This window comes from Lynx rufus, unplaced genomic scaffold (genome assembly GCF_022079265.1).
Source record: "Lynx rufus isolate CCGP_SWC_20201006 ecotype Redwood Valley unplaced genomic scaffold, mLynRuf1.p SCAF_2, whole genome shotgun sequence".
Classification (NCBI taxonomy): Eukaryota; Metazoa; Chordata; class Mammalia; order Carnivora; family Felidae; genus Lynx; species Lynx rufus.
Genome location: NW_025814834.1, coordinates 207,141,344 through 207,168,286, shown reverse-complemented (window position 1 = coordinate 207,168,286; position 26,943 = coordinate 207,141,344). Strand labels below are relative to the sequence as shown.

Sequence of the window (26,943 nt, the reverse complement as noted above, 5' to 3'; positions counted from 1 at the left end):
AAAGAACGATTGCAACAGTAACGAGTCCTGGAGAAGAGATCTGCGTCAGAGATACAAAACTACTGCAAGAGTCTACCTACGTACACGATGATTAAGAATCTGGCCTCGCACAAGGAATCAAGACAAAGGAGGCAGATTTGAGAGATAATTAGTACACTGAAATAGCATGACTTTCAGCAACTAGATATAAGAGGTAAGGAAGCTGACATTCTAAGATTTGAGGATGGGTAGCTAAGGATACTTATAAAGCCAAAAATGACCCCTTGGACCTCACCTCATATCCCCTTACTCTCGAGGCACACTGTCCATATTTATTTCCCTCAAACACACCAAGGTTATTTTCACTTAATGTCCTTCTTTTCATTAGCTGTTTCCTCCCTCTTTCGATGAAAAAATGATGAAATTCAATTGTATTATGTTGAGTTTTAACTGTTGAAGAAACCCTCAGGTACAAATGCATAGAAAGCAATTAGACACATACAGAGCAAAGTCATCTACAGAGAGGGATCTAGGAATCAGCAGAATAAAACCAACAAACAGTCCTTGCAAACAGAGGGGATGAGATCACCTAGGATAATACAAGACCAAATAACAGAAAACAACTTGAAATAAACATACTTGAAAGAGGAACTAAAAAGAAAGAGCTTCTTTCTGAAAAGGTGGGACCTCTGCTCCCTTTACTGAGAGTCTATTTACTACCAGGCACATATCTAACTAATTATACACAACCTCTATAAAGTAAATGATTGTAAAAATAAGAAAAGGGGTACCTGGATGGCTCAGCAGGTGACTATAGTAGGGTTGTGAGTTCCAACCCCATACTGAGGGTAGAGTTGACCAAAAAAAGGTGGGGGGGGGGGGGGCACCTGCGGGTCTCAGCTGGTTAAGTGTCAGACTTCAGCTCAGGTCATGATCTTCCACTTTGACAGTTCAAGCCCCACATCGGGCTCTGTGCTGACAGCTCAGAGCCTGGAGCCTGCTTCGGTTTCTGTGTCTCCCTCGCTCTCTGCCCCTCCCCCACTCAGGTTCTGTCTCTTTCCATCTCTCAAAAATGAATAAACATTAAATTTTTTTTTTTTTAAAAAGAAGAAGAGGAAAAAGGAAAAGAGGTTCAGAGGAAATAAAGTAACTTGACCAAGGTCACATATATAAATGGCTAAATCAGAATGTGAACTTCATTCTGCAGACACCCATGAAGTATAAGGAAACAAACACAAGTGGTGAAACAAATATCAATTACAATAAAATTCAGAATAATGGTTACCTGTAGGGAGAAAGGAGAAGTACATGAGAGCTTCAAGCATACTAGTAATTGACTTCTTCAGGTAAGTGGTGGTCAGTTATTTTCTTATTGTACTTTCAAACTGAACATGTTATATTAACTCTCTTGTAAGATTATGTATTTCATAATAATTTTTCAAACAGTAGGAATTTAAACAAAAGTAAGCAGAAGGATTAGAAATGGTGAGGCTGGGCTTCCACAACGCGTAACGTCTGGAGCTATACGGCACATATGTACTATTCCGGATGTTGGCGGCAAAGTGCGGATAAATGCACAGTGCCGGATAGAACTGCAAGTCAGTTAGGGATGAGTAAAGGATTACAGATCGGCTGACACCTTAGTCTAGGTTAGTCCAGCTGTACTAATATAAATTTTTTATAAATTCCATCAACACAGGTATTTGAATTTCTACAGCAGAACCCTACATCCTGGGGGCCAGAATAGAGGAAAACACCTGATAAGTTAGGTTGACTCAGGGATGGGGATTGGCAAAAAAAAGAAACTAAGAAAAGAAAGGGACCTAGGGATTAATGATTAATGATAGGATCAAGACTAAACAAAAGGAACGTAAAAGCTGGAATGGGCTTGTCACACAGAATCAAAAGGGATTACAGAATTTAAGGGTTGTAGGTGGCAAATAAAACTGAACAGGGAAAGGCAGAAGATGAAGGCTATGCTCAGAGAAATTTAAGATTTTCAAAAACTTAGAACCAGAAAAATTCTAGGCACAGACCAGATCTAGACTGGTCCTCTTCAACAGATATACAATCCATATGAGTAATTTAAAATTTTCTGGTAGCCACATTAGAAAAAGTACAAATAAACTGGCAAAATTAATCTTAGTAATATGTTATTTAACCAAATATACCCATAATTTCAACCTGTATGCATTATAAAAACTGAGACATTTGGTTTATTTTATAATTTCTAGCACTTCTCAATTTGCACTAGCTGTTTCCTGTGCTCAAAAGCCCCAGGTGGCTCTAGTGGCTATCATATTGGACAATGCAGGTCCAGACTTTTTCATATGGGTTGTTCTATATGTATCCACATATGGTTGCTCTGAGGAAGTGAAAAAAGGGAGGCTGAATCCAAGAGTCCACAGCAATGGTTGTAAAGGCCAAAAATGAATTCTAGAAGTCTTCAAGGTAGATGGCAGAAAGCAAAGTGGACAAGTAAATTCTGAACCAAATGCTAAAATCCTCAAATGGGGAAATCTGCCTAGCACAAGTAGGGGTGATATCAATAAGAGAGCAGTATATGCATTTACTGCACATGTCAAGGGCAAGGACCAAGAGAGAGTAGTGAAGGGTCAGAACAGTGCTCATTAAGCCTGCCTCCCAAAATATGAAGAATGTAAGAAAACAAGTAAGATCCACTTGAAGGATTCCTAGGAAAGTAAGTTACCTAAATTTCAGAGAGTAAGGAGACGGAGGGTGAGAATTCAAGGAAAGGGTGGTAAGGAAGAAACCTGATAACAGGACTTTCCCAGCAGGTTCACTAGCAGAGACTCTACAGGCACTCTGCTATGGAATAAAATTATAAGCAGATAAGCAAATAAATAGTAGACAGCAAGTTTCCTGATTCTAGGCCTATTCTGGACCTTAAAGAATAGTCATGTAAATTTTGGAATATTTAAGTCACATAAACCTTGGCATATTTAATCATCTCAGAAATAAGTGGCTTAAATACAGAGTTGGAAGTCTGTAAGGAAAATATCTTGCTTTAACTTTGTAAGATGACCTTTTCTAAAAACAACCATTTGTGCCTAGCACACGGTATGAACTATGCAAATATCTGGCATCCATATATTTGTGGGAAGAATGGCTTACTAAGAAAATTTTGCTATTTACTCAACCACATCATCTTAATAGTAAACTCTGGTAAGTAGAAGGCCATATAGTCAATAAAACAGCTTTTAAAAAGGTTTAGGAGTGCCTGAGTGGCTCAGTCGGTGAAGCGTCCAACTCTTGATTTTGCCTCTGGTCATGATCTCACAGTTACAAGAGTGAGCCCCACATTGGGCTTTGCACACCGACCACCCAGAGCCTGCCTGGGATTCTCCCTCTCCCTCTCTTTCTACCCCTCCCCTGCTCACCCACACTCTCTCAAAATAAATAAATAAACTTAAAAAAAAGAAAAATGTTTAAAAAAGAAGGGACCTGGGTGGCTCAGTTGATTAAGTGTTCAACTCTTGAGTTTGGCTCAGGTCATGATCTCATGGTTTCTGAGTTTGAGCCCCCAGATGGGATCCACGCTAACAGCATGAAGCCTTCTTGGGATTCATTCATTCTCTCTCTCTCTCTCTATCTCTCTCTCTCCCTCCCTCTCCCTCTCCCTCTCTCTCTCAAAACACATAATAAACATTAAAAAAGCTTTCAAGAGGGGCTCTTGAGTGGCTCAGTTGGTTAAGTGTCCCACAACAGCTCAGGTCATGATCTCCCTGTATGTGAGTTCAAGCCCCGTGTCGGGCTCTATATGGAGAGCTCAGAGCCTGGAGCCTGCTTCAATTTCTGTGTCTCCCTCTCTCTCTGCCCCTACCTCACTCATACTCTGTCTCTCTTTCTCTCTCCCTCTCTCAAAATAAATGTTAAAAAAAAAAAAGTTTCAAAGAGAACTCAAACCACATAGATCCTATTTACCACAATAAGCTATATGGACTCCTGCATCTTAAGTCACCTCTAACATTGTCTTATAGCCATAACACTGGGCACAGGCATTGATTGTCCTGTAAAAAATTTAATTTCCTCCAATTTTTCATTCTCATAAAAATCCAGGAAGATAATAGAGTCATGCAAAGATCTTCCCCTGCTCGCACTCTCTCAAAAATAAATAAGCATTAAAAAAATACATATGTTATAAATCAAAGTCTTTCTAAATCCAAAGGACGGCTCTAATAGATGACTTGGGATAAATCTGAATGAACCTTCGGCGAAAACAGTATATATACAACTAATCTTCCCAAATACTAATAAATAGTGTATCTTCTCTCCTCTACACCACTTTTTTTTAAAGTTTATTTATTTTGAGAGAGAGAGAGTGAGAGAGAGAGAAAGCTCATGAGCGGAGGAGGGGCAGAGAGAGAGAGAGCGAGAGAGAGAATCCCAAGCAGGCACCACACTGTCGGGGCAGAATCCAATGAGGAGCTCAAACCCACAAACTGGAGATCATGACCTGAGCCAAAATCAAGAGTGGGACGCTGAACTGACTGAGCCACCCAGGCACCCCCACCCCACTTCTCCCATTCCTGTCTTGAGGCAAAACAATTCTTGCCTTGATGTTGATGTAGTTAGGAAAACATTTCATCTGTTACAATAGATGTTTTATGATACTGATTTACAATAAGGGAGAAAACAGATAAACTTTACAGAAATGCCATGTCATCATTTCAGGTATGATTTTCAAATTTTTTCATCTCGAACCCTATAAAAGAGTTAATTCTAATAAAAGACTGAACAATAGATCAGATACCACTTTTAATTTCTTTTGCTAAGGATTCTACAGACCACTGAAGGAACAGCAGAAAGAGAAGACCATAAAGAACCAGTGAGAGGCCATAATACACTTCACAAAATAAAACAGAGCACGCATAAACCAGAACTGTGCACTTGGACTTTTTCCCAAACACATCATAATGCAAAGAGGATTGCTTCTCAAAGCAAATAACAGATGTGCTACTAGGACAGAATTTTTCCTTTTCCTGTACTGTAATGTTTGCCCGACAGTTAACACTGCTAAATGATTTCTGGAAAAGTTCACAGATGAACCTCACTATGTTTGTAGGTAATATCAAGGTCATCACCATGGCGTTCTGAGGAGTTACCCTGGGATTTCTAAACCACTTTAAATATCAGCTTTGCCTGAGGTGTAAGTTGTGTTTGTTTGTTTTTTTTAAACAATTCTGCTGGGGAAATAAATAATATAGTCAAATAAATAAACTAATAAACTCTTTTACAATATAAGACAACAATATTTAATGATATAAGTGCCTATGTAGCAAGGACTGATTTTCAGCACTGATGAACAGTTATGAGATGATACTAAAGGGTTTAGAAAAAGTCCCAGATGGTTCCCAGAAGCAAGGGGGGGGGGGGATGGGAGAAACAGGTAATGAGGATGAAGGACAGCACATGATGTCATATATACCAGGTGATATATGGAAGTATTAAATCCCTATATTGTACACCTGAAACTAATAAAACACTATATGTTAACTAACTGGAATTTAAATAAAAACGTTAAAAAAAAAAACCCACAAGAGTGGGTAAATAAAAACAAATTTGGGGCGCCTGGGTGGCGCAGTCGGTTAAACGTCCGACTTCAGCCAGGTCACGATCTCGCAGTCCGTGAGTTCGAGCCCCGCGTCAGGCTCTGGGCTGATGGCTCAGAGCCTGGAGCCTGTTTCCGATTCTGTGTCTCCCTCTCTCTCTGCCCCTCCCCCGTTCATGCTCTGTCTCTCTCTGTCCCAAAAATAAATAAACGTTGAAAAAAAAAATTAAAAAAATAAATAAATAAATAAAAACAAATTTAAAAACCGTTAAATACTCCAAAACTATCGTAGCATAGGAGATGCCAACGTACACTTACTGGGATTTCAGGGGCTCTGCGTTCATCATTCGACTGAACTCTCACACCAGCCTGTGTTGTGGGGCAGGCACACTTTGTTTTATTGCCCTTCACATTACTGAACTTGGCAAATACTGCTTTTTTTTTTGTAAACAGAAGGTTTGTGGCAGTGCTGCATCAAGCAAGTCTAACAGTGCTTATGCTCACTTTGTGTCTCTGTGTCACTTTTTGATATTACAGTATTTCAAACATTTTCATTATTATATTTGTTATCATGATCTGTATGAGTAATTACGACTCACTGAAAGCTCAGAAAATGGTTAGCAATTCTTCATAGGAATAAAGTCTTTTTTTTAATTATTTTTAAAATTTTTATTTATTTTGAGAGAGAGCACGAGCAGGGGAGGGGCAGAGAGAGAGAGAGAGAGAGAGAGAGAGAAAGAAAGAACCCCAAGCAGGCTCCACATGGCCAGCCCCGAGCCCAGCATGGGGCTTGAACCCACAAACCACGAGATCATGACCTGAGCTGAAAACAAGAGTTCAACACTCAACCTACTGAGCTACCCAGGAGCCCCTAAAGTCTTTAAAAAAATTTTTTTTTAAATGTGTATTTATTTTGAGAGACCGACAGACAGAAAATGAGTGGGGGAATGCAGGGAGAGAGGACGACACAGAATCTGAAGCGGGCCCCAGGCTCTGAACTGTCTGCACAGAGCCTGATAAGGGGCTCAAACTCATGAACCATGAGAATACGACCTGAGCCAAGGTCAACCAGGTCGAAGCTTAACCAACTGAGCCACTCAAGCACCCCGCCCCTAAAGTCATTTTAGATTAAAGTTATATACATTGTTTGTTTTAGACAATGCTGCGTGTGGCACACTTAACAGACTACATATAATATAAACATAACTTGTATAGTCCTGGGAAAACCAAGAAGTTCCATTTGGAGGGAGGTTTAACATCCAAGTTCTTATAATTTTTTTTAAGTTTATCTATTTACTGGGGAGGGATTCACAGGGGCAGAGAGAGAGAAGGAGAGAGAATCTCAAGCAGGCTCTACACTGTCAGCACAGAGCCTGACGACACAGGGCTCAGTCCCACAAACCGTGAGATCATGACCTGACCTGAAACCAAGAGTCAGACGCTTAACTGACTGAACCACCTAGGCACCCCACAAGTTATCATAATTAATAAGAGGTAGAACTGGGATTCATAACCAGGTCTGTGTTTTTAAAAAGAAACTTCATTTGTGCTCGCTTCGGCAACACACACACTAAAACAAAAAACTTCACTTGAGTATCCAACTTCAGCTCAGGTCACTCACCAAACTGAGAATTCGCTCCTGTGGTTTATAGTGCGGATGTGGGGGTGGAGCTCCTTGCCTCAGAAAAAAATATGGGAAGAGAACAGGATCAATCTCTTTTTTTAAGTTCCACTGATAGAGAAAATCTTGCTAGGACTCGATCACTGTTCAACTGGTGGGCTATCCTCGAGGACTCTTCAGAAATGCTCCAGCAGAGAGTAATCACCTCTGAACGGAATCTCTTCTCAACATCAGACACATGATTGTTAGAAAATTTAAAGGAATCTATTTTAAATGCTATCTCCCACAAACACTGCTCTTCCTTAATTGCGGCTTTTGGACATTTTTAAACGAATGTTTTAGGCAATTCAACTGTTCATTAAGTCATAATACGTGTCTCATTCTGCATTCACACGATCCAATCACTCTTTCTTACCTCAAAAATAGATCTTTAATGAGCATTACCCTACACACATTGAAGTGTACTCTGTATTATTCAACATCCATCTAACGGCTACACTTTCTTGCCAGTATTCCTATTAACCAAATACTAGAAGTATTTACCATAATAAACAGAACTCTAGCAAGAGACGATTTTGACAAACTGATTTCACATCATATTCTATAAACTGAAATAATCAGCGCAAAAAATAATGACCCTTAACTTCTCATATTACATTTCTTTAAATACCTTAACATATAAAATCAGTTACTCAGAGACAGTATATCTTTGTACCTAACCACCATGACTCTATATAAAAGCTTATTTGTTTAATATTATGTTTAATAATATTAAATAATTTATTATTAATTAATAATCATTTATTTATAAAAGTAGTAATTTGTTTGATTATGTTTAATATTCAGGCCAGAAAATGAAATCACTTGCTCAGAAAAGGAAATGAATACTATATTCAATATGTTACTGAACTAGTTTTTAAAACCCTAAATCCCTGTCATGGTATCCTGATCAAGGACTTTTCCAGTTTAGGAATCCAATCTTAATTATTTAATTCATGACAACAGTACAGCTGGAATATTAAGAAAAAATTCCCAGACACTTCCTCAAAATAAACCTTCCTCAGAGCAAGCTCTCTAAAGATACAACAACAGAATATCAGACTCTTTTTTACTTAGTTTTGTACCTATAAAAAAAAAAACTTTTGCTGAATTGTACAAAAAAGTTAACAGTACCAGTCAGGAAAAAGCTGGTCTGTTTAGCCAATTAAAGCACCACGCAAACAGCCGAAAAGTGACACCTCTGGAAAACTTCATTTAGGGCTATTTTCATCCACCAAAGATTTAAGGACTTACTTATGGTTCAGACGACTGTACTAATTATACAACACAAGGAGTCTTGTCATTTAAAATTTGAAAACAACTGTACTGCAGCTTTAAATCCAGGAAGATTTGATTGTACTGAAGCCAAAAGCACCTGCAACCAATGTGCTCTTACTCTGCTTGTATTACAAGAGTCAATTATACAACACCTGTCAGAACAGAATTTTGCCCTCTCATCAAAATAAATCAGAATACGTTATCAATACTGTAAAAACTATTTGAATACAGACTGTGATGCAAAGTATATTACCAGTATGAAGTTATTAACAGTTTCCTGTAGACACTAGATAGAAATGGTTTCTCAAAGCCACCATCCTTAAATTAAGAAATAGCCCAATTCATTATGTTTCTGTCATCTAAAAGTGTTCCTTTCACTGAAAGCTGCTCCCAGCAAAGAAGACCTAAGAAGTCTCATTTAGGCAGGGGTATTTCCTGTTCCACAGCTTTGGTCTCACACTGCAATTACCTGGGCCCCATCCCAAGCAATTAAATGCAAATCTCTGAAGAATGGGACCCAGGCATCAGAAGGTTCTAATGGCAGCCAGGATGAGAACCACTGATAACTCTTCTCATTTCTGAGCAGTGGGACATTATGTGCAACAGAAAACACTGTCTGAATTTAACACTATTTCTGTATTCTTTACACTTAGATCAACATTTAAATGCTATGGTTTGTCACCTCCCACTAGACAATGATGGACTCATGACAGAATGGCTTTCACAATATACCTAGATCTGACAGGCTACCTGCTTTCCCACAACAGTAGCTGTACTGTTCCAAGTTCAGCTTTTCCCTATACAGCATGACAACTCAGTACCAGCTCCCCCAGGTTACTGGGATAAAAGCACCGGTCTATCCAAGAGATATCACTGAGTTCCCAGGCAGCAAAGGCATTCTACAATCTGTGTACTGCTGCCTCTGTGCTTGTAACATCTGTATCAGCTATTCGTTACACTTCCTGTACTTTCTACATCTCTACTACTTTTCTCCCTCCATTCCTCCCATCTTCATTTAGTTTCTGATATCTTCTCCTACTTTTTCATCTAAAACATTTCTAGCCAGAGTCCTGATTCTCTTCATTCGTCACACTGGACAGAATCTTCACTCTAGGTCCTGCTGCTTCTCAGGACTACCTCCTCCTCCACTAACTTCTTGAATTCCAGATCTAGATGTACAGCTCTACATTTAAGAATCAGAAGCTTAAATATTGTGTGGCTGAATTTTTTAAAGCCCCACGTTTGCAGCAAATTTAAGTTGTTTGGGTGACTGTTTTTACTATTTGATAAAAATAAAGTTGTAAGTGGTGGCTGTATTCCCGAAGTATTTATGAAAGCTCAGTTTGTTAAACTAAACCTAAAATAAAATACTAAAGGGAATTAGGAGAAAACAAGGAAGAAGGCCAAGAGTTGGGACCTGAGGACACTGACCTGGTCCCTTACCAATGCTACCTAAGGTACCTGAAGCAAACCATTTCATTTTTCCCCACTCCACTCTTCCAGCACATAAAACAGGAATGATCACATCCATCTTATAGTGTTCTCGTAATGATAAAATAAATAAAGTGAATTAAGAAATACTCTGAAAACTCTAGCCTATAGAGTAATCTATCACCAAGATATTATCTTCAAATAATCTGATAAGAGGAGTACACAATAAATACGAGTTCATACCATTATAATTCAAACTATATTAGGAAGGACAGCTTTTAGTGAAAATTATTTCTAAATGTTTCCACAGTCAGGCTTTCCTACCACTGTCCGTATCTGCTAAGGAACTGAAATTTGGGGGGCACCTGGGTGGCTCAGTCAGTTAAGCGTCTGACTCTGGATTTCAGCTCAAGTCATGATGTAGTGAGTGGTTCGAGAGTTTGAGCCTTGCATCAGGCTCTCTGCTGTCAGCACCGAGCCAGCTTCAGATCCTATGTCTCACCCCACCCTCAATCACACACGCAGGCATGCAGTCTCTCTTGCGCTCTCGCTCAAAAAAAAAACATTAAAAAAAAAAAAAAAAAAGAACTGAAATTTTGGAGAATTTTTTATTCTGATTCCTACAGCGTTAGATCTACTTTTAGAGCCTGTTGTTGCAACAGCTTCTAGTGCAAGATAGTCTTTTTCAAAGACCCTCTAGAAACAGCCACTCTTCAAGAAATCTGCATTTCTTAAGGCTTTTGGAGTAAGTCAAACTAAGATTCAAAGAAGGATGCCTTTTATATATAACCGGCTTTAAAAAACTTTTACCTTTTCTGCAAATTGTACAAAGTTTTATATTCCCCTTTTCTAGTATGCATTTCAAACATGGGTTGTTTTTTTTTTTCCTCTTTTGGTTTTCTATCTTCCTAACTAGTGAAATCTAAAAGATAATCACTCTCAAAAGCAGAGATAATCTAGGTTCCTGATACTTATTTTCTTGGCCTACTGGCTAGCTGCCAGTTTTTCTGCCACTTCCCTCCCTTCTTAAAAGTTGCCAAATGCTTATGTAAATAAGCCAGCTGGCTTCTGAGTCATCACTTCGGTATCCAACTTCCCTAACTCCCAACATGAACCTTAATATACTCTATGAACTCTATTAACAGGCCTTGGAATTCTTCTATGTCTTTTTGAACATAAGCAGCTGGATTTTTAGTGATTGTTCTCACTCCGATAAAGTTGTTATTGGCACCTGTTACTCATACACTAGTAAGTGTATCTATCATTCGTTCTAAACCTACCTTTCCTCTTGGTAACCCAAGACCTTTTTCTCTAAACCTGCTACTGTTTTCCCAAAGGACAAAATCTCTATATACGTAAAAATTTTAAAGTTACTACGAAATTCAATAGTCTACATTTAGTTTAACAAAATAACTGGTTTGCCAACGGCTTCTTCATTATGGCACCAAAGACACAGGCAACAAGAGAAAAAACAGATAAATTAGGCTTAATCGAAATTCAAAATTTCTGTGCAAAGGGCACTATCAACAGTATGAAAAGGCAATTGAGGACTGCATATATCTGATAAGGAAGTGAGATCTAGAACATATAAAGAACTCCTGTAACTCAACAGCAACAACACAAAACAATTAAAAAATGGGCAAAGGACTTGAATGGACATTTCTCCAAAGAATATATACAAATGGCCAATAAGCACATGCAAAGATGTTCAATATCACTAATCCTTAGTGACATGCAAACATATTCTCTCTCTCTCTCTCTCGCTCTCTAACACACACGCGCGCACACACACACACTTTTCTGAACCCATTATCAAGTTTGTTAAACTCAAAAGCATATTCTAAATGACAGCAGATAAAAGGTGGCCAATTCAAAGCTGGAAATAATTATAAGGAAAGGCAGTTACTACACAAAAGTTCTGTATTAAAACAGATAATGCACTATGGCAATTTATAGCTGTATTTACAATCAACACCATCATAACAAGAAGTACACTAAGAATAGGTATGCATTAAAGAAAACTTACAGTCCCCCAAAGTACAATATAGCAATCTTCCACTCAGATCATTTGTTCATTTATTTAATTTTTCTTTCTTTTTTTTTTTCAATTTATTTATTTTGAGAGAAAGACAGAAAGTACAAGTGGGGAAATGGCAGAGAGAGGAGAGAGCTAGAAACCTAAGCAGGCTCCGCACCATCAGCACAGAGCCACAGAGCCAGACATGGGGCTCGAACCCAGGAAACCTGGTCTGAAATCAAGAGTCCGACGCTTAACTGAGCCACCCAGGCATACCCATTTATTTTCAATTTTTCTATCTTCTATATGCCTTTAAGGCTATACATTTTCCTCTGAATAACATATCAAGCTTATGAGTAAGATTCACAAAATCTTATACAAAGTGGTATTTGTCATTTCAAAAGACAGCATTCTGTTTTGGTTTTATCTTTAATTCAAGAGATTTTAAAATTTCCAAATAAACAGATTTTGTTATCTACTCCTACATTATGTTAAGGTTATGCGAAGTGTAAAATTATGTTCAATTAAAACAAATTCTAATTCTTATAGGCTTTTTTATTTTTTTTAATGTTTCTTTATTTTTGAGAGAGAGAGAGTGTGAGTAGGAGAGGGACAAAGAGAGAGGGGACAGAGAATCCAAAGCAGGCTCTGGACTGACAGCAGCGAGCCTGATGCAGGGCTTGAACTCACAAACCATGAGACCATGAACTGAGGTGAAGGTGGATGCTCAACCGATTGAGCCACCCAGGAGCCCCCTGATACACTTTTTTAAAAAACAATAATTATTGGGGGGGGGGTGCTGGATGGCTCAGTCAGTTGAGTGTCCAACTTTGGCTCAGGTCATGAGCTCGTGGGTTCTGAGTTTGAGCCCTGCATCAGGCTCTGTGCTGACAGCGCAGAGCTTGGAGCCTGCTTTGGATTCTGTGTCTCCCTTTCTCTCTGCTCCTCCCCTGTTCACACCGTGTCTCTCTCTCAAAAATAAACAAACATAAAAAAAAATTGTTTTAAACAACAATTATGTTAAAATAATTATTCAGAGTTTTAGCTTAAACATACAACTTAGATTTTGTTACTCTTTTGTTATTAAGCTCTAATTCTGTCACATATTCAGGAAAGGATGTAAATATGATTGAAATTTAACATTTTTCTCTTAGCCTAACATGATCAAATTTTGTAAATGCCCCTTAAGTACTTGAGAAAATAAAAATAAAAAGCATGACCTTAGTTAACAAAAGGTGTTTTAAAAAATTTTAAATTATTTCATTTAAATTATCAGCTGGGGGGGCACCTGGGTGGCTCAGTCGGTTGAACATGAGACGTTGGCTCAGGTCATGATCTCACACTCTGTGAGTTCAAGCCCCGCGTCGGGCTCTGTGCTGACAGCTGGGAGCCTGGAGCCTGCTTCAGATTCTGTGTCTCCCCCTCTCTCTGCCCCTCCCCTGCTCATGCTCTGTCTCTGTCTCAAAAATAAATAAAAACATTAAAAAAATAAATAATCAGTTGGTTTTTAAACCTTCTATTTTAGTTGAATCACTAAAAAGTTACCTACATATTATTAAAGTTTGATATTTATGATGTTCAAGTCACTGATACCCTCATTTTTTCATGATTAACTATGTCCAAAATTTCTCATCCATATATTTATTTTTCTGCTGACATACATATATATATAAAATTTATATATGTGTAAAGCTATATCGATTTAAATAAAAACAACTTTACTATTTGTGTGATTTAGCTATATCAGAAATTGACAAACTATGGCCTTGGCGCGTGTTTTTGAAAGGACAGCTAAACAAGATTTCTACATATTTAAAGGGAAAAGGAGAAGGTGGAGGAGGGGAGCCAGGAAAAAGGGTGATGAGGGGACTGACGGAAGAGAAGGGGAGAGAAGAAAGGGAAAAGAGTGGGAGCAGAATAATAAGCAAAAGACTATACGACCCACAAAACCCAAATTCTTACCAGCTGATCTTTAGAGCTTAAGTGTGCTCATCTATGTGAGAGGTTGGCAAATTTTTTTTTTTACAAAGGTCCAGCCAGTAAATATTTTAGGCTTTGCAGGCCATACAATCTCTAGCAACTATTCAACTCTGCAGCTGTAGCACAAAAACAAAACTCATAAATAAATTACTACGGTTGGGTTCTAGTAAAACTTTACGTACCAAAAACAGGAGAGGGGCCAGTTTTTGCCCCTAGTCCATAGTTTATGAACACCTGATCTCCATGATTATACTTGCGGGTCTGTCCACTTCTCTGAGATGTCACTCTCCCACACTAATTATGGATCTGATCATTTCATTTTACATTTGCCTTATATTCTCAGCAAATTAAGAAAATAAGAGTTCATGATGTTACATCTTCTAGAAATTGAATCTTGCACTATAGGAATTATTTCTCTCCCACAGTTTTTGGCCTTGAATTCTATGTTGACTTGTAAAGGTCGCTTAAGTCTGTGTTCCTTTCATTAGCATTTTCCTATTAATGGTTCCATACATTTGTTTTCAATCTTTCTGCATCATGTTTAAATGCATATACCTAAATTTTGGTTTTTGACCAATCTGAATCACTGTTTAATAGAGGAATTTAACTTCATTATTATTATATAGTGACTAACATTTCACAGTCCTACTATGTTATCACATTTACTTGGCATTATCATCTTTCATACATTTACTAAATTCGCTGGGGTTTAAGGGCACCTGGGTGGCTCAGTTGGTTGAGTGTCCAACTCCTGACGGCGTTAGCTCAAGTCATCATCTCACTGTTTGGTTCGTGGATTTGAGCCCTGCGTTGGGCTCTGCACTGACAAGTGCGGAGACTGCTTGGGATTCTCTCTCCCCCCCTCTTTCTCTGTCCCTCCCCCACTCACTCACTCATACTTTTTTTTCTATATATCACCTACTTAGGTGCCTACGAAACAACATGCTGGGCAAACAGAAAACATACCCTATAAGAAAGGGAGAATTCAGATAGTTTGAGAGTTTATGATTCATAATAATAATAATAATAAGGGTACATCAACTGATAAAAAGTTTAAAATCAGGGATGCCTGGCTGGCTCAGTAGGAGGAGTATGTGACTCCTGATCTCAGGGTCATGAGTTTGAGCCCCACGTTGGATATAGAGATTACTTACACATGTACGTACATACATATATACATAAATAAACAAGCAGCTTTAAAGTTTGCTTAAAATCTTTGTTTAAAAAAAGTTTGAGGGGCACCTGGGTGGCTCAGTCGGTTGAACAACCAGCTTCGGCTCAGGTCATGGTGTCACAGTTTGTGAGTTCAAGCCCCGCGTCGGGCTCTGTTGTACTGACAGCTCGGAGCCTGGAGCCTGCTTCTGATTCTGTGTCTCCCTCTCTCTCTGCCCCTCCCCAACTCATGCTCTGTGTCTCTCCGTCTCAGAAATAAACATAAAAAAAAAAAAAAATTTAAAAAAAACACTATGAAATCAGGGGCACCTGGGTGGCTCAGTCGTTTGAGCGTCCAACTTCACCTCAGGTCATGATCTTGTAGTTTGTAAGTTCGAGCCCGGCATTGGGCTCTGTGCTGACAGCTCAGAACCTAGAGCCTGCTTTGGATTCTGTGTCTCCCTCTCTCTCTCTGTTCCTCCCCTGTTCATGCCTTATCTCTCTGTCAAAACTAAATAAACATTAAAAAAAATTTTTTTTAAGTTTAAAATCAGATTTATCTCTTCCTCTCAGCTAACTTTCAGCGTGAGTGGACACGTGAGAAAAAGAAATAGTAAATAAATTTATGCACTGAGGGAAAAAATGTGTTACTTTGGTAAGTAAATTATGACATTTTATTTTTAGGAGTCATTTCATATATCAATATATATTCATTGTTCATAGTTACTTGATTCTACTTGCTTTAACTGTAACTTAACCTTTCCTTCACTATTCATTGACTGTATTTTTTTTAATTTTATTTTATCTTAGAGAGACACGGTATGCACTCGAGTGGAAAAGACAGGCAGAGGGAAAGAGATTGAATCCCAAGCATGCTCCATGCTTAACATGGAGTGCAATGCAGGGTTCTATCCCACGACCCTGGGATCATTACCTGAGTCAAAGTCAAGAGTCAGACACTCAAATGACTGAGCAACCCAGGTGCCCTTCATTGACAGAATTTAAAATTACTGCAAAGCTACACTACATGTGTTGTCTGCTTTTCGTTGACTGCTGAGTCATTGAAATTCACAATTTTTAGTTCTATAAAGATGCTAGCTTTTTATACACTATACTTTGTAGTTAGCAAAACACTTCAAATGAATTTAATCTGATCCTTGACAAAACAAATACAGCTGACCCTTGAAGAACTCAGGGATTAGGGGCACTGACCTTCCCTCACAGTTGAAAATCTACATACAACTTTTGATTCCCTGAAAACTTAACCACTAAACAGCCTACTGTTGACCAGAAGCCTCACCAATGACATATACATTGGATAAACATGTATTTTGTATGTTATATGTACTATACTGTATTCTTAGAATAAAGTAAGATAGAGGGGTGCCTGGGTGGCTCATTTGGTTGAACAAATTTGGCTCAGTAAGGAGCCTGCTTAAGATTCTCTCTCCCCCTCTGCCACTCTCCTCCTCTGCTTGCATTCTCTAAAATAATAATAATAATAAAGTAAGCTAGAGAAAAGAAAATTGTAAGGAAAATACATATACAGTACTATGCCGTATTTATTAAAAAAAAAAAAAAAGGGTCTACCTATACACAGTTCAAACCTGTGTCATTCAAGGGCCACCTAAGCTTCTCTCACTTTTTCCATTGCTCGCAAATTGAACTTCTCCCCTGCCATTAATCATGTATAAACACATGTACCCATCTGTATGATTAAACTCAGGACAATACTCTATATCTCTATGGTACTTACCCCTTCTGCTGACCTTTCTCCTGTACTCCTATCTGCCCACTTCCCCCAAAGCTCTCTGAATCACATAAATAGTGCCATGGATGGAGTTGAGCATCTCCCTCACTAATCCCCTAAAATTCATATACTGAAACCCTATACCCCAATATGATAATATTTGGAGACAGGGCCTTTGAGAGACAATTAGGTTTACATAAGGTCATGGGGGTGTGGAGCCTCATGATGGGAGTAGGAGTAGTGCCTTTACAAGAGACACCAGAGAGCTTACATGTCTCTCCCTCTCTGCCACGAATAGAACATAACAAGAAGGTGGACTTCTGCAACCCAAGAAGGACCTCATAAGGAACCAAAGCAGACAGTACCCCGATCTTGGACTTCCCAGCATCCAGAAATATGAGAAATGAATGTCACCGTTTAAGCCACCCAGTCTCTGGTATTTTGTTATAACAGCCCAAGCAGACGAAGACAGATGGAATATGAATTTCTGGGGCAAATATCATAAGCACTTTGGATTGAATTGTCAGGCTGCTCCACTTCCTGACTTTCTTTACAATTTACTTGTTCAATTTCCCACCCCAAAATTTATTGGCATATGCTAATTTCTGTAGCTGAGTTCAAGTTGCAATTTCAGAACCATAAAAATCCAAAAAATCTGAATGTCACAGCTGGGTAAAAAATAGATTGATGGCAATAAAGTGAATCTCTCCTAAAAGCATGAGAAACAAATGAAATGTCAAACTCCATAGGGGTGAACTTACAAGGAAAATGCTGAGAGAATTCAAGACCTATTAAAACAGATGAGTGGTAGCCATAGAAATCAAGAAAAAGCAGAATCAGACTTATAAATACAAAGAACAAACTGATGGTTGCCAAAGGGAAGGGGGGGTAGACAAACAGGGGAAATGGGTGAAGAGGAGTAGGAGAGAGACACAGGTACGCTTCCAGTTATGGAATGAATTAAGTCACAGGAATAAATGGTACACCATAGCGAATGCAGTGAGTGGGACTGTAATAGCCTGATATGGTGGCAGATGGTAGCTACACTTGTGAGCACGGTATAAGGTACAGGGTTGCTGAATCACTATATTGTACATCTGAAACTATTGTAACATTGTGTATCAACTATCCTCAAATAAGAGGAGGAGGAGGAGAAGAAGGAGAAGGAGGAGGAGGAGGAGGAGGAGGAGGCGGCGGCGGCGATGGAGGAGGCAGCGGCGGCAGCAGCCCACCACAGCAGTGGAGGCTCACAAGATGTATCCAGAGAAGCAACTCTACATGTAAAGAGAGAATCCTAAACTTTTTCCTCCCTAACAAAGTTTATATAAAAATGAACATCATCGGGGCGCCTGGGTGGCGCAGTCGGTTAAGCGTCCGACTTCAGCCAGGTCACGATCTCGCGGTCCGGGAGTTCGAGCCCCGCGTCAGGCTCTGGGCTGATGGCTCGGAGCCTGGAGCCTGTTTCTGATTCTGTGTCTCCCTCTCTCTCTGCCCCTCCCCCGTTCATGCTCTGTCTCTCTCTGTCCCAAAAATAAATAAAAAACGTTGAAAAATAAAAATTTAAAAATGAACATCATCAATAAAACTGGAGCCTGTATCAAAGACAACAGAAGAAATGTGTATGAAATCACAACCAGTTTTTACAGATTGATTCTTTCAAAATTCTTTGGCTTTCTAAAACAATGTTGACTTAATGTAGGATTTTAAAACTTTCACTCTTTATACTTTAATATTTCAAAATACAAGTTCTCACCTTATAGATCTGCCAAACAGAATCTACAATATGGGAGTTTAGGGTGAGGAAAGTCTGAATAATAATTACAACTTACCTATCATCCTTGCTGCAACATTTAGAAATAACTAACCAAAGAAACTTTGAAAGAAAATCACTGGGATTTTTCTCTATGCAATGAAAAGTATAATCAAGCATATAAAAATTACTTTAGGCATGTTTCATGGTAAGTTACAAGACTGCATAAAAAATCAAATTCCCCTGACAGGAAAATATTTGGTGAACTCCTGCCTTATAAAGATGGTTGCAACTGTTTTATTAATAAAAACAAAAAATGACAGAACAGGTGAAGTTCTCTAATCAAGTATGACAATATTAAAATAAATCTCAATGATTAGAAGAAAAAACCTTACCACAATTATTTAGCATGTACCAGATGAAACCACAAACATAAATGATGTGGATATTTTATAGGTCCTTGTAACTTTTATACTAATGACATCTGTAAAGGCATGTTAATTGACAAAGTGTTTTAAAGACAATATGTGACGAGGTTTTCAACAAGGTATACATTTTTAAGCACACATATAACCAACTGGAGGGGAAAAAAACCAAACAATTTGGCACTAGGAGGGCCCCCTCAATAGAGTCAGTACTGCAGATTTCTGAACCCACATCAAATCCCCCTATGTGCCAGGAATGCAGCTTCAAAACACCACTCATTTCAAAAAATACTTCCTTAGATAGCCACAATGTGTTCCATGGGAGAAAGGGAGTAAAACACAACAAATTTTGCTTTGCTTTCCTTTTTTATGAAAATTCAATACTCCTTTATTTCAATAACGAAATGTGATAAAAATTTTCACAGCTTTCTCTACTTTATCCTGGTTATCAGCAAGCCTGTCATAGCTATCAAATCAGATTTTATTTGCTTCATGACAGAAAAAAAAAAAAAAAAAGCTTGCACACAGTAAATAAAATCATTATTTACCTTAATAATAAAGAAAAAGCAGTTGTAAAGCCTGAAATAATTAGTCAAGAACTGCAAAGCAACATGAGACATTTTCTGTAATAAAACAAGACCTCTGAAAGGAAATTGAAGTCTGGAAGTTGGATAAAGTGAAGAGTTGTTCAAAACTCACTCTTTAGTAATCACGAAAACTGTAGTGTTTAAAAGAAATATCATGGTACACTTACCATGATGAGCATTGAGCAATGTACAGAATTGCTGAATCACTACACTGTACACCTGAAACTAATAAAACACTGTGTTAACCATACTGAAATTAAAATTTAAAACTTAATAAAATGAAAAAAAGAAGCAGCAGCAGCAGCACAACCAATCACCATACCTCAATGGAGAAGTCCTTTGCTTAGAATTTCAAGAGACAGTGAAGACTCGAACCAGTGGATCATACACCTTCACCATTCTCAGTCCACTACAAAACATGACTGAGTCGATCTCCCAGAAGAAAGAGGAGCCAAAAGAAATTTCCAGGAAAAGCAGGCAGAAAACATTTATCACTCCACTTCTTGGGCAATATTCTGACCACGCCTTCTCACTAATTACTGTGAACATAGCTTAGGAGTCACACAGTGACATCAAGAGAAAAAATGAAAAGGCCTAGATGTTGAACCTGATAATCAGTGCCAGCCTGGTCTCCTTATTTTGTAATTTAACTCAAATCTACAAAAATTAACTGAGTTAAGAAGCAAATGTTTAACTACAATTAAGCAATAAGTAGAAAACATTTTTGTTTTGTTTAAGATAATGCAAATAACAAACTCCTGACATTTTCTTCAAAGATAAAAAATAAAACAGTATAAAAGTCTACCTAACTTTAAATTTAAAAATACAGAATACAAAAGATTTTCATAATAAGAATTGGCTCCTCTGAATTAGTTTCTAAAACTTATGAAGACTTTTTTTTTTAGTAAGTGGTTCTCATTTTTTTTTTGTACATTTTTTTTTAACGTTTATTTTTGAGAGAGACAGAGAGACAGAGAGACAGAGCATGAGCAGGGGAGGGCAGAGAGACAGGGAGACACAGAATCTGAAGCAGGCTCCAGGCTCTGAGCCGTCTGCACAGAGCCTGACGTAGAGCCCGAACTCATGAACCATGAGATCATGACCTGAGCCGAAATCGAACACTTGACTGAGCCACCCAGGTGCCCCTAAAACCTATGAAGATCTTAAAGGGAATTCAGTTCTCATTTAATATGAAGCTCTTGTTTACAATGAGAAAAACGGAGCATTAAAAAGAACTTCCACTGGGTGAAACTTTGAAATAATACTGGCAGGGCTGAGACTCTTAAGTCTCCTGACTGCTGGGAGAGGATATTTTTCTACTTACTTTGAAATATGCCCCAAAAGATACTTTTTAAATTCCAAATTCCTGACCATTTCCTTCATAAATGCATTCTGGATTTAGTGACTGTTGAAGTGCTGCCATTTTAGGGTAACTGAAAAGAATCCACACCTTAAAAGACTGTGTCAAATATACTGAACTTTGAAAACATCATTTTGGGGTGCCTGGGTGGCTTAGTAGGTTAAGCATCCAGCTCTTGATTTTGGTTAAGGTCATGATCCCAGGGTTATGGGATGGAGCTTTACATTAGGCTCCACACTAAGCATGGAGCCTGCTTAAGATATTCTCTCTTTCAATCTCTCCCTCCCCCGTTCACACACTCGCTCTCTCTTAAAAAAAAGTCTTTTATAGTGTAATAGTCCAAAGTTTTTTTTACTTTGATTAAACAAAATCACCAGAGGGGAGAGGAGTGGAAAGATTCAGAAGTCATGTAACAAACGAAAATACAAATAAAACCTTAAATTTCACATGTGCATGTACATGCACATACATATGTAAAATCTTATCTCAAAGACAAAGAATCAGGTGAAGAGGTTGCCACTGATGATTTAAGAAACAGCCTGGGAGCAATTTTCTACAATTTCTCTCTTTTATGTTTCAAAGCTATGGAATTCACTTTTCTTCAACTTAGCTACATTCATTTAGACCCTAATAGGTTCATTTTGTGTTAAAATATTGAGTCACAAACACAGTCACTTGAAAAAAAAAAAAAATTCACAGAGGAAGGAGGAGACTCATTAAAAAGGCCATGTGCCTTGGGGTGCCTGGGTGGCTCAGTCGGTTGAGCTTCTGACTTCAGCTCAGGTCATGATCTCACAGTCTGTGAGTTCAAGCCCCGCATTGGGCTCTGTGCTGACGGCTCAGAGCCTGGAGCCTGCTTCGGATTCTGTGTCTCCCTCTATGTGCCCCTCCCCAGATTGCTCTTGCTCTTGCTCGCTCTCTCTCTCTCTCTCTCAAAAATAAATAAAACATCAAAAAAGTTTTCTTATTTTAGTCTTGAGTTGATTTGTGCACAAGAATAAACCACATTACTGCTAACAGAAAATGACCAAGGTTGGCTTCTTCTCTTATCCTGGAATGGATAAGCCAACGCAGGAGATAAGCAAAGACTTGGAAAATATCTCAAACTCTTGGGGAGAGCTTCTGAATTTCACACTAATACCAGTCACATAGCTAAATTAGAGCAGTTAGACACTCATACACTTGCACACACATATACATCCTGAGGAGAACCAAGTCTGACAGGCATGAAAATAATAAAAAGCCACTTACTGAAAGTAATTAGCATCTCCTATTCTAAGGCAGGATTTTATATAATCTTCAGAACAACTCTCTTAAAGGGTGGTAGGACTCTAATTCTCACCTATATAATGACATCATGTCACCAGAAAGAGAAAGACCAAGCCCCAGAAACCAGCTCTGTTGAGAGGCCAAGCCTGTAATATATTTTTCTTCTGTTTTGAAGGCTATGAGTTCCATTATGATCCACGAACATATCAACTGTTAAACCTAAGGAGACCATGTTTCCCACAGAACTCCTCAATTCTCCAAGCATGCCAATTCAGAAAAACTTCCTCACTCTATCAACACATGTTAAGACACTGTTAGGAAACAAATGAATCCATGTTAAGTCTACCTGTGTCCGAAAGGAAAGAGAAAAAGGGGACTGTGAACCAGGTGCGATTTAGTGGGTTCCTTCATCAAATTAGGAAATATGGTAGCAAAACAGACCACAAAGAAAAGCAAGATAATACTTGGTGACCATTCTCCACCAGGAGATTCTTGTACTCTGACTTCTAAAGGCAATAAATGGCATACATAAAGGCATTGGTAGGCTCAACAACTGAGACCGCAGCAAGATCACTATTTTTAAATGCAAACTTTACATTTTCAAGCAGCAAGGTCTTTCAGAAAACTTAAGTGCTTTCAGCCAACTGCCCAGGTCAAATCATAACTTATAATAATAAGAATGAGAAACTGAAAATAAGTTTTCCCCTTATGTTACAGTGATCAGTACTTGCCTCTGAGGCTCAAAACTTACCTTGTTTGTCTATATAGTCAACATGGATCTGGGTTCCTTAATATGTATTTGTAAAATTTTAAAATATTTTCCCCTTCCAGCTGACACAGTGTTAAGCTTTGTCAATAGAGGGACCTATAGAAATACTGCAGAAGGAAAGAGTTTTGATTCCTGGTTCCTATCTGGCTTGCAAATCACTTGGCTTCTCCAGTGATGAGTTGCCCTAGAGTGCCCAGCATCTTCAATGCCAGGCTTCTACAGCAATGAGCAGCGGCCAGCAGTACCCAGTGGTCAACAGTTGCCTCTGTTATTTTTAGGCAGTTTTGTAGCAAAATACCTCCTCTAAGAAACCTACCTGTGAAGAGCTTTCCCTGAGTACTCTAGAAGGAAGAATTGTGGCAAACTGCAGAGGGTAGATTTCTAGTAAATTCCACTGATGTGGCACCACAACAACTTCTCCAACATTCAGTGAGTCACATCATGCCCTATTCAACAAGGTCTGGACCTCAACCCAAGATGGGGGAGAAGTCTCTTACCTAACACTACCAAGGGGAAAAGAAACAAAAACAAACACAAGACTTGGCTGGCCTTTTATGAATTTTAAAAACAACATACACTACGTAGGAACGTGCTACACTTTGACCTTCCTAAAAAGTCCCCTAGAGGATTCCCAATTTTGAGTGAAGAACCAAACAAAAGACTCTGCAGCAAGTTTAGGTTGTGATGCCAGTTGCTCTACCAGATGGGACCTATGATCCAGCATAACCATGGTTACCTGAAGTATCTAGGATAAACAGAGACGGTATAACAAGAAGCCTCTAGCCACTGCACACGGCAGCACTTCTTTGCTGTAAGAGATTGGCACTAGAGGATCCAGCATTCCCCAACAGCCCATGGGGTGAATTTCCAGCAAGTTCCACAGGTAGGATTTTTAGCATATTCCACTGGTATAATACTACACTGATTTCTCTATTAGGTAAGCCACAGCCGTGCACTCTCCATTATCAGCCCTGGAGAAGGAGGTTCTTCCATTTGTATTCTGTCTCAGACCCAGGAGAAACATCTGCTTCTTGTATTTGCTACTTGTGTATTTTCTAGAGTTCTCTTTCTTTAATAAGCCAATCGCTCATCATTCCAATTCGTTATACTGAATTCTCTTTTATTAGGTCATCTCTACACCCAACATGGGGCTTGAACCCACAACCTCAAAATCAAACAAGAGTCACATGCTCTATTTACTGAGCCAGACAGGTATCCCGTGAATAACCTTTTATATGAAACCTTCCCCATTCAAATTACCAAATGGTTTTTCCCTCCTGATTAGACTCCAACTAAAATACCATATTAAGAGCGTGAGTGTTCTCATCAGTGCCATGAAAACCAACACAAGAACCTAATTTTAAACATTTAAGAGTTCATTTTGACAAATTTTAGCTTTAAAACTAAAAATTAAATAGGAATGATGTAAACTTAGTTTAAGCATAGTACTAAGTCCAAATTAATGTATATATTTCTTAAAATATCAATCATGGTTTGGCAAGTTATACATTCCTTCTCCAAATGTTCTGCAGTCTTTAAAAAAAATTTTTTATGTTTCTTTATTTTTAAGAGAGAGAGACAGAGACAGAGAGAAAGTGTGAGTGGGGGAGGGGCAGGGAGAGAGGGAGACACACAATCTGAAGCAGACTGCAGGCTTTGAGCTGTCAGGCAGAGTGCCTGATGAGGGGCTTGAACCCACAAACCACTAGATCGTGACCGGAGCCAAAGTCGAATGCTTAGCTAACTGAGCCACCCAGGTGCCCCTGTTCTAGAGTCTTTAAATGAACATTAATTAGCCCCTAATAATCACCAGCATTTAACATTATTTTTAATAAGTAATACCTTATCTCTCTTATTCTATAGGGTGTAAAAGGCCTAAAGTAGGGGTGCCTGGGTGGCTCAGTCAGTTAAGCATGTGACACTTAGTTTCAGCTCTGGTCATGATCTCACAGTTTGTGAGTATGAGTTCTGTATTGTCAGTGCAGAGCGTGCTTAAGATTCTGTCTCTTTCTCTCTCTGCCCCTCCCCATTCATGCTCATTCCTGCTCTCTCTCTCTCAAAATAAATGAACTAAAAACAATTTTTTAAAGGCCTAAAATATGGAAGTGACAACTGAAAATAATGTTGTAAGCTTTCATTTTTAAAAGGGGCAGTTATGGGGCGCCCAGGTGGCTCAGTCGCTTAAGTGTCTGACTTCAGCTCAGGTCACGATCTCACGGTCTGTGAGTTCGAGCCCCGCGTCGGGCTCTGGGCTGATGGCTCAGAGCTTGGAGCCTGCTTCTGATTCTGTGTCTCCCTCTCTCTCTGCCCCTCCCCCATTCATGCTCTGTCTCTCTCTGTCTCAAAAATAAATAAACATTAAAAAAAAATTTTTTTTTTAAATAAAAGGGGCAGTTATGTATAAACACTGACAGTCTGAAATGGCATGGGTCAAATGGCCTCACCCTCTCCACATTCCACGAAGACACGTCATAATTCTAGCATGCTCTTCACCATAAGGAGTCCAAAACAAGCATGTAATGGTGGACTGGTACAAGCTAATCAATATCTTGAAAAATGGCTTAAAATGCGGGCGATCCACAGTGACTTTTTACAACAGTGTTTCAATGTCCCCGCACCTGCTAATTGGAAATACACTATGGAGTTCACTATTTAATAGTTCAACCTAATTTTAAGCCTAAGACAGTCCAATAACCTATTTATAAACTCAAAAACCAACAAAGAAGCCCACCACAATTACTCAAGAGGTAAAAACACCCAACATTTTTTTTAAGTAGAAAATAACCATCACCACTCCATCAAAAGGAGAAGAAGGAAGACTAGATTGCACACTGAAAAGCAAAAAAGTGCTTTGTGTGGTTTTTAATGGACTTTAGAATCATACTCTAATTTCTTGAACAACACAAAGGAAAACTAAGTATCACTGACAGTTCCTTTTGAATGACTCCATAATGAAACTGTATTAAAATTGTCAGTAGCCACAATAATGAGAGGTATATCTAAAAATATTGAAACAAATTACTCTTCAAGTAATATTGTATGTTACTGCTCAGAAGTTTGCCTTAAAAAAACAGAAACACTACTTTTATATGGAAATTTCCTTAAAAATAAAGAAGTTTATCTTACTTGAGAGAGTCCAGGGGACGATGCATGTCCCGGGGGCGTGGCCGCAAGATTTGGGTGCCCCTTGTTTATTTCATGTGCTGAATAAGGGGAAGGGGTCGGGGGTCCCGGTTGTCTTGCTACCTGTGTTACCTGTGAGGAAATCAATATTTAGTAAGAGCTTTATATTAGTAACTCAATCTTAATAAATACAGCTGAACTGGTTAATTTTTAAAACTGAACTATCTGTCTCATAATTTATACTAAAATAAGTGCCAGACTGACTAAAGGCTTAAAATTTCAAAATGAAGCAATAAAATGCTTGGGGGGGGAAACATGACTATTACCATCAGTTTGACAAAAGATTCTTGAAGCACAATCTAAAACCAAACCTTAAAGGCAAAATTATGCTAAATGCAAGAAGGTACATTTGAAACTAAATATTGTTTAGTTTTAATATAATGCCACTTCTAGGACATTTTGTAAAAGAAACAAAAAAAGAAAAACGATTGCAAGGGGAAGGGGATGACTACAGAACGGACACAGGAGATTTCTGGAGTGAAATAACTGTTCTGTATCTTGACTGTAGTGGGGATTACATGTCTCTCTGTGTTCGTCAAAACTCACAAAACTGCACACTATAAGGTGAATTTTACATTATGTAAATTATACCTCAAATCTGAACCAAAAATGGGGCAAATTATTTATAGAGTATACTCTCCTCTTTTTTTTTTTTATTTTTGGATTTTGGCTTTCGTATTAAAGTTTATTCATTTATTTTGAGAGAATCACAGACAGCGTGAGTGGCGGAGGGGCAGAGGGAGAAGAAGACAGAGAATACCAAGCAGGCTCCATACTGTCG

The 26,943-nt window shown here is 38.6% G+C and overlaps 1 protein-coding gene across 9 annotated transcripts in view; it reads right to left on the bottom strand.

Annotated features, from left to right (window-relative positions):
• Nucleotides 1-26,943, bottom strand: part of EIF4G3 (eukaryotic translation initiation factor 4 gamma 3) — a 311,829-nt gene that overhangs the window by 174,707 nt on the left and 110,179 nt on the right. For 8 of the 9 annotated variants that reach the window (XM_047082673.1, XM_047082664.1, XM_047082666.1 and 5 more), the window contains exon 3: nucleotides 26,106-26,234. The exons of the other annotated variant lie outside the window; for it this stretch is intronic. In XM_047082673.1, coding sequence (XP_046938629.1) covers nucleotides 26,106-26,234 — 129 coding nt within the window. The remainder of the gene's footprint in view (nucleotides 1-26,105; nucleotides 26,235-26,943) is intronic. 9 annotated transcript variants of the gene reach the window in all.